The following is a 9,145-nucleotide window of genomic DNA, read 5'->3' as shown; positions in this document are numbered from 1 at the left end:
GAAAAGAACCGTTGGTTAACTCGACGTTTCGATCAGTATGCTCTAATCGTCACTTCTGGAGAATGCTGGACTCTGATGCTGCATGGGTACCGGTCACTTCGGCATCTCGCAAACTCGGCACCTGCAAACTCGGCACCCACAAACTCGGCACATGTACAAAAACAAACTCGGCACCCAGTTAAGTTCAATTTTCACACTGCGTGGTACCAGTTCAGTCCCACCACAGTCCCATAAAAAGCTTGATCATGTAAAGTTAGAATATCGTAACGTACCAGAAAATAGAAGCGACGTTATATAGCACGGGTTGGAAAAAAAAAACACTGAGGGAGTGTGCACCAAGTGTACGCCATGAGTACTACCACGCACAGAACTGTCGCGGAACCGTCGGGAAATTAGTCCCCCGCTCACGGCCGGCCGGCCCCTTCGGCAAATCATGCAAAAGAAACATCGAAAACTATTAGCAAACTAAACAAACCCTTATGCAACTTATTCAAAGCCCAAAACATAAAAAATGGTGCCGCACTTTCACCGACATGGACGCAATTTCAGCCTAAAAACAACATTTTAAAAACTTGTTGACTGAACACGGTGCGGGCGCCACGGTCAATTTCCTGATGTGGGCCCAAATTTTCTCGAGAGTCGGGGAATTCTTATCAACCCCCCCATATATAGAAGTAGTGATTTTGCCATTAACAGCGTTTATAAAGCTACTAACTATAAAAAAAAAAATTATTGTGTAAAGTACACGTACGTTATACTGTATGTTTTAAACACTTCACTCTTCGAGGTAATATTGCTCGGTGCCGAGTTTGCAAGGTGCCGAGTTTGCAGGTGCCGAGTTTGCGAGGTGCCGAAGTGTCCGGTATTCCTGCTTAAGTACTGGGCGGCGGTTTGCTTGGTGACGCACGAAGGCGGGAAATACAGGCGGGAAGTTGAACTCGATGATGCGTGATGATCAAGGACAGGTGTATCACTCCGCTCCGAAGAAACTCCATGGCTCTCTCCAATCGCACAAAGCTAAGAAGGACCCCTCCACCCGTGCCGGAGTCTATCGCATTCCATGCGAATGTGATAAGGTTTATGTCGGGGAAACCGGGCGTAACCTTCCCACATAGACCTAAGGAACACCGAGCACACGGAAGGAGGGGAGACTTCGATAAATCCGCCATCGTCGAGATCCACAAGCATGACACCGTATTGTATCCCAGTTAAAGCCAGTGGACACTATTGGTAAATGTCAAAGACCAGTCTTCTCTTGCTGTATCTCAACATATGCATAAAATACCAAACCTGTGAAAATTTGAGCTCAATGGGAGACTTTCTGGGACGATAGAGGGCAGCAGACTTACCGGGTAAATCCATTGTTCTCAGAATTATGCGCATGTTCAGAACTACGTAAACGATGGAAATTTACCCGGTATGTCTGCTGCCACCTAGCGTTGGAAAGTCTCCTATTGGTCGTCGGAGTTGCGAGATAACTATGAAATAAAAAACACCCTTGTCACACGAAGTTGTGTGCTTTCAGATGCTTGATTTCGAGACCTCAAATTCTAAACTTGAGGTCTCGAAATCAAATTCGTGGAAAACTATTTCTTTCTCGAAAACTACTCCACTTCAGAGGGAGCTGTTTCTCGCAATGTTTTATACCATCTACCTTTCTCCATTACTCGTTACCAAATAAGGTTTTATGCTAATAATTATTTTGAGTAATTACCAATAGTGTCCACTGCCTTTATAAAGACATCGGCTTCCACATCATCAGCGACATCTGGCTCCCCCTCCTCCCGACCAATGGATCATCTATATCCACGGTCACCCCGCAACCATTAGAGCCTTCTCGAATAAAACCAGCGATGTGTGGATTAATTGTAATGATTTAGAGATTGAAGGGCAGTGGGACTGCGCTCCAGACAACGGTGGGTATAGGAACTTGTATACATCAGAGTGGACTGAGCCAAATGGCGGAACTTAAGAAAACTGCGTTCAGTTATTATCCTCATCCACATGGGCCGGTAAATGGAATGATATGACTTGCTCAAATATAACTCAAGTTTTCTGCAAAGGCGAGGAAGTCAAACTGAAGCAATGGAGCCTGCTTGCGTCGTGTCTGACCGGCCACACCTTACGAGAGATACCGACCAGCAACGTTCGTCTGCGCCGCTGAGTGCCACTACGACCCCAGATGTCGCTCCTTCACGTGCAACATTTTGGGACAGAGGGGAGCAAATTTGCCAACTCAACAGTTCAGCACCCGCTACGATGCCGTCCACACCCAGTTTGTGAAGTCCAACAAACCTTTCACGTGTATTTACGGAGAGAGATAATTTCAAGCATCGAAATGACGCTTAGTGCCCGAAACAGCCGATCGTGGACTTTTTGCTCGAGATTTATAACACAAAGTTGGGATCATACTTAGAATTTAAACTAATTATTGTTGTCTTCTTTATAAGCAAAGTAAGCGCATTTGAACATGTATATGGAAAATGCGCTATATAAATACATTATTACTATTTTTATTAAAGTAGCATTCAAATTTAGGTGAAACGTTTAGCGAAAAACAAACCATTCTTTCAATTTTGTTTGCATTTTAAGACAAACCAAAAACATCAATTATAGACTTTCATCCCAACAAATCAGCCAAATGGACTCGTGACGGAATCTCCGAGAGGAAATGTGACTGATTTTTTTAGGGGAGAACTCACAATGGAAAACTTGTAAATTTTGAAATTCCAACCATTTCGTTTACTCCTTGAGGTGTGGATACGAGGTGAAAGGATACCTGTGAGTGAAGTTAGTTCAGTTAAAAAATTGTCCTAAAATCAGTGGACACTATTGGTAATTACTCAAAATAATTACTATCATAAAACATTTCTTGATTACGAGTAATGGGGAGAGGTTGATAGTATAAAACATTGTAAGAAACAGCTCCCTCTGAAGTGACATAGTTTTCGAGAAAGAAGTAGCTTTCCACGAATTTGATTTCGAGACCTCGGATTTAGATATCGAAATCAAGCATCTGAAAGCACACAACTTCGTGTGACCATGGTGGGACAAGGGTTTTTTTTTTAAATTAATAATTCGCGCTTTCGACGACCGATTGAGGTCAAATTTTCACAGGTTTGTTATTTTATGCATATAGAGTTACACCAACTGTGAAGACTAGTCTTTGACAATATTACCAATAGTGTCCAGTGTATTTAAAGCCATTGGGCACTTTCGGTGGGGGTCGAAGAGTTTAGCCCATTCCCAAGGTTAGCATAGATCCTTAACATGACGTCACACACTTAAAAAGCGCCCTCACTTGGGCCAAAAAGCGCCCTCAAGGGGGCCTAAAGGCGCACTCTCTGGGCCAAAAGAGCACCTTCACTGAGGCCAACAGAGAAAAAGCTATGAAGCGGATACCAATGTCTATAAACAAAATTGGTCGAAGAATTTTATTTAAAGACAGTGGACACTATTGGTAATTGTCAAAGACCAGTCTTCTCAATTGGTGTATCTCAACATACGCATAAAATAACAAACCTGTGGAAATTTGAGCTCAATCGGTTGCGAGATAATAATGAAAGAAAAAAAACACCCTTGCGACACGAAATGTGTGCTTTCTGATGCTTGATTTCGAGACCTCAAGTTCTAACCAAGTTCTAACTTGAGGTCTCGAAATCAAACTCAAGGAAAATTACTTCTTTCTCGAAAACTACGTCACTTCAGAGGGAGATGTTTCTCACAATGTTTTATACTATCAACCTCTCCCCATTACTGGCAAGAAAGGTTTTGTGATGATAATTATTTTGAGTAATTACCAATAGTGTCCACTGCCTTTAAGGCTTTGTGATTATTTAATGTATGCTTTTTTTCAAAAAGGTTATTTACTGGTTGAAAATAAACCAGAACGTTATTTAATATCTCCCTTCCGCTGCTCCCTTGCGGCAAAGATCGTGTTTGCATTTCAGTTGCTGTAATTATTTGCCCTTAGTTAAAATCGGTGTAAGTCGCAGATTGGTCGGAATTGAATCGTCAGTTTCATCCAATCGATTAGTTGAGGCAAACAAGCCTTATTACGTACGGAGGTTTGTTCCCAGTGCTGTCTTGTGATTGAAGCGTGGCGGTACAACAAATACTGTGACGGACCCAGACTCTGTTTCTACACATACTGTACAGGAAAACAAACCTTTAGTTGACCTCTTAGCAATCGCCAGATCAACTCGACTCTCTCCATTGGTTCTTATAATAAACACATCGATATAGTGTTAGTTACTGTGCAGAAACAGCGATTAAAGAACAACACAACTTTCTTCTCTCAGCTTTCTGTCTGTATAGGTCCTATACCTCGACTGCATCAGAAATAACCTGAGTTCGACCCTCTGATGTTTCATGCTTTGCTGCAGAAACAACCAGCACTGAGAACGAACAGATCTGGAGTTATCGTTTGTAAAAGGCTTATTGTTTGAAGAGGAAAGGAGTTCTTGTGAGCTGCTTTCGTGTTTAAAGCAAACGATCGGTGTGCCGAGTGGTGATACTTTAGACTTGCTAAATCCACACAAAGAGGTTCCGAGATTTGACTCTCTAAAACAAAATGGATGGATTTTGTTTGCCTTCTGTTTTGTTGATTCTCTTCACCATTGGTATAGAGGCTCAAATATCAATCAAGTTTTCTGCAAAGGCGAGGAAGTCAAACTGAAGCAATGGCGCCTGCTTGCTTCTTGTCTGACCGGCCACACCTTACGAGAGATTTCGACTAGCAACGTCCATTGCCTGCGCCGCGGAGTGCCACTACGACCCCAGATGTCGCTCCTTCAGCGTGCAGCATTTATGGACAGGGGATCAAATTTGCAAAGTCAACAACAGCACCCGCTACGAGGCCGACCACACCCAGGCTGTGAAGTCAAAGAAACCTCTTACGTGTATTTACGGAGAGAGATAATTCAATGAACAATGTTAAAGTCACCAATGAGTAAAAAACATTGAAATGACGCTCAAGTGCCAGAAACAACCAATCGTGGATTATTTACTCAAAGATTGATTGCCCAAAAGTTCGAGCCATACTTCAGAATTTAAACTAAAATATTGTAATGTATTTTTGTTTTCAGCAAAAGGATTATAAAAATTCAGTTGAAACGTTAAAGGTGAAAAACAAACATATGAAACTATGGACTCTTTAAAATGTTTGTTCGCAGTCAGAAAAACTAATCAAATTCTTTATAATCTTTTAGCGAAACACATTAGCCAACGGGACCTTTTAGCCGATTATAATCCCTCTGTTTGATTTAGTGCATAATGTCACTACTTCATGACCATTGATTACTTCAATCTGTAGGCTACTGAAATTACAAAAACTTTGATTCGACAAAAAAACAATGTTTTTGCATAAGACAATATTTAAGTTTTTGCACAGTAAACAATTCAAAATATCTGACTATTGAAGTGACCCATGTAAGAAAATATTGTGATCAGGCCGATAAAAATGCATTAATTTTAATAAAAACATTTCAAAAGGACGACTCGAATTTTTTTTTCTCAGATTCGACACAGTCGTTCAGTTTGAAATAATTTTGTAATTTCTTCAACCATCATTGAAACCACTAAAGGCACTGGACACTATGATTGACTATTGTGGCAAAGACAAGTTTTCTCAGACAAAGACAAGTTTTCGTGTGTCCAAACGATAGGCTTATAACAATGAGTCCGTAAAAAGATTTGACTCAATTTCCATCGAAGAGAATAATGAAGGACACCATAGTCTGAAGTGTTTTAATTTAGTGAGAAATATCTCAGTTCTCAAAAACTACAATACTTCACATGGAGCCGTTTCTCACAGTTACTATTGTTATCAGTAATTGGTCGTTAACTGAGTTTTTATGCTAACAACTATTTTTGAGTAATTACCAATATAGTACGGTTTAATCACCCTTAAAATTAATTATGACAATAAAAGCTTTATTGTAGAGTCTCACAGCAGCTTCCGTTCAGCAGTTGAGGACAGCATTAGTTTAGTAACATTTCATTTCAAAATAATGTGGTAGGCTAATGCATTATAATGGAAACTTGAATCAGGTTTAATCCTCCAAAAAATTGAATCTGAAAAGCGTTAAATGTCAGTAACGTTTCTCAAATTGTGTATTTCTATTATTAGGGATTATGCTTCCAGCGGGACATCCTTATTCGGTCCGGATTTTCGGTGATAATTATCCCAAAGGCGCTCTCACCTTATGAAATGAAATGATCACATAACTGCAGGATTAAACACTTGAACGGTTCCAAAAACCAAATGCATACTTTGCCTTGAAAATGAGTTTGTGAGTTTATCAGGTACAGTCATGTTTATATAATGCATGATACAGCAAACAAATGCATGCACAAGTTTAGACATTGTTGTGTGTGTGTGAAAAGTTAAACTTCATGAACTTCTTAAGATGAAGAATTTCTCAGGCGATTGTCATTGTGTGGAGCTGTTCGTCATTTTCCTCAAGTTGTACAGAGTTGTAAAGTCGAGACATGAAAGTCTCATATCGATGCTGAGAGGTGGCTTCGGGTGCGGTGTTGACTTCAGTCGACCTACAATGCTGATAAATGATGATAAACTACTAATCAATAACTACCGATATACATCATGCAAATAAATGCATTCTCTCTGGCGCAGTTCTCATCATTCCATCCTATTTTGCCAGAATTGTTCCAGAAGTCAACGCAATGCTCATCCTCCCCTTCGTCTGGTTGGCCAGGAAGCCAGACATCAGTTGGTATGCCGCGTGTCCCGCTTGATATCCAAGTATAGGCACCCTCTGTGACTTGGTCGTTTAGCCCAATCCAAACACGATCCCCTTCGCTTTGAATGGAAATCAGTGAAGTTTTCCACATCTCGATGAGTAAGTGGTTGGTACTGGATTCCCGGATGGTCGCAAGATGGGCCTGGCTCTTACTGGTGAAGAACCCATTGCAGTGATCTTCAGCATCGTGCCACGATTTCCTCTGGCCGAAGAAGCGGTAGCAGTTCCCTTGGTATACTGACCAGAGAGGTGGACACTCGGCTTGAGAAAGACATATGACAGACAAGAACACGAGAGAAATTTTCCAGACGGTAGCCATGCTTCTAGATCGAGATGTCCTTCTTTTTCAGCAGTGAGGCTGTTTTATGGTTGTCTTTTCATTAAAGGCCTACTAGGTCAGGTCAGGTTTTGATGCTGTTTATTGACAAACTTTAAAAATCAAATCGTACCAAAGTACAATGTCCAACTGTTATCATGCAATCAACTTGACTTTCTTGTATCTGATTTAGAGTATTTGCTACGAAGACTTTATACCAATAATTGTATTATTTCTCGACAAAAGGTGCCTACGCCATTTTTGTATAATAGGCCCAGCCATTTTGTTTTTATATTATATTTTACGGGCAACTTGGGGTTGTTGCCAAATGCGAAACCAAATTGATCTTAGTAAACGTTGTAAAAGAAATTGTGGGGGTAAATGTGTGCATTTTGCGGATTACGCAAAAGCGCGTTTTTTTGAAAACATCATCACCATTTTGTTGAAAACGTGCAAACTAATAATTGTTGTTCAATATTGGTAATTAAGCCCATTAAAAAAACACAAACTTACTTGGTCACGACCAACGGAGAGCTGTCGATCGTATGACTCCCACTGGGGTAAATTTAGGTTCTGTGAGTGTGGTAATTTTCCACTAAAACTTGAATCTGAAAGACTTCAGGTATCTGAAAGCACACAATGATGTTGTGCAACAAATAAGGGTGTATTTTCCTTTATTATTTGCTTGCAACTTCGATGACGAATCTTGGCCTATATTTTTACTTGTGTGTCATTTTATGCATATTGGGAAACACCAAGTAAATACTGGTCTTTGACAATATTATTTTACAAAACATGTCAAGTACATTTTTTTAGTCCGCAACTGCATGGGCTTTAGTTTCAGGTAAGTGGGCAAAATTAACGTTACGTTACATATTTCTCATTATATATAAACTGCGTCAAATACTCATTTTACTTGAATACCCCCCCCCCCCCACCAACCTCATCCCCATGTTTTACTTTATTTTCAACCATGTTCACAATAGAACCCTGGGATGGAAACTTCTTACTTGGACCCTGATTGGACAACGAATTTACAATTAGAATGTGTTCCATATTTATACAGCCAGCCGCCGGCAACCAACAATGTACAAACAAGCTATTAAATCTGGTACCGTACTAAGAGTACGAAGATGTGAATTTCGAAAAGTAGCCAGACTATTTGAATTTGTATATACGTATCCAAAATTTTGGATATGCAAATGTTCAAATACCAGGGTGAGAGAGCGGTCAAACTTGTAACCGCTCGACACACATGGGGACGAGGTTGATCTTACTGGACTGGGCCCCTGTCTCAGGTTCCAGTTTGTCATATCCAGTGATTCCATTGGATGCAATCAAACAGCACACTGCTCTCAAGTCCGCAATAGAATTTGAAATGAAAAGGTCAAACTACACGCCGGTTTTTGTTGCCGGTCTCTGGCGTTATTCTCGAGCCTCGAAGAATGACGTCAGACGTTCGGTCTATGGGTGCGTTCGTTTAGCTTCCCTGGGTCGACCCCGGTGTGTGGCGGTTTTTTTTTCCAGGACGAATGTGTGCAGATAATTACCCACGTTCGGCCTGGGAGTAAAAACCAAAAATCAAATTCTTGCCATTACTTGTTACAAAGTAAGGTTTTATGCTAATAATTATTTTGAGTCATTACCAATATAGTTTCCCGGCACTCTTTAAGACAGAAAACTTCTTGAAAAGAGGGAGCTATCATACTTGAAGTAATTTACTTCGCCGTACAACACTGAATCCCCGGGGGCGGGGAGTGGGGGAAGGGAGCGGAATGTCTTGCTACATCCAGCAGGCTAAATAGCCGGGTTAAATTGAAGGTGTGTATATAGCCATTGCAAAACTTCATCAGTTAAACAACAAACAAAACGGAAAGCAAACAGTTACACCAAGTCTGAAAATCTCATATGAAATTCTAAAATCGCACCCGTGTCAAACCATGGAGGTAGAAATAGATTAATGTGAGTGGCGAGTGGCTGAGGATAAGCGCAATGTGTCGCGGGCAGCACTGACAAACTGCGTCACTCCGGACGTTAAAGCGTCAACATCTCCAGGTGCGTCCCA

At 40.8% G+C, this 9,145-nt stretch overlaps 1 protein-coding gene across 1 annotated transcript; it reads right to left on the bottom strand.

Annotated features, from left to right (window-relative positions):
• Positions 1–5,542: 5,542 nt before the first annotated feature.
• Positions 5,543–7,100, bottom strand: LOC117290826 (alpha-N-acetylgalactosamine-specific lectin-like). Its single transcript, XM_033772386.1, has one exon. It carries the CDS (start codon positions 7,081–7,083, stop codon positions 6,586–6,588), a length of 498 nt encoding a protein of 165 aa, XP_033628277.1. The 5' UTR covers positions 7,084–7,100; the 3' UTR covers positions 5,543–6,585.
• Positions 7,101–9,145: the final 2,045 nt, after the last annotated feature.

Source organism: Asterias rubens, chromosome 5, assembly GCF_902459465.1.
Source record: "Asterias rubens chromosome 5, eAstRub1.3, whole genome shotgun sequence".
In the NCBI taxonomy this organism is placed as follows: domain Eukaryota; kingdom Metazoa; phylum Echinodermata; class Asteroidea; order Forcipulatida; family Asteriidae; genus Asterias; species Asterias rubens.
The sequence above is the reverse complement of the archived record's forward strand: the minus strand, read 5'-3'. Positions and strand labels throughout refer to the sequence as shown.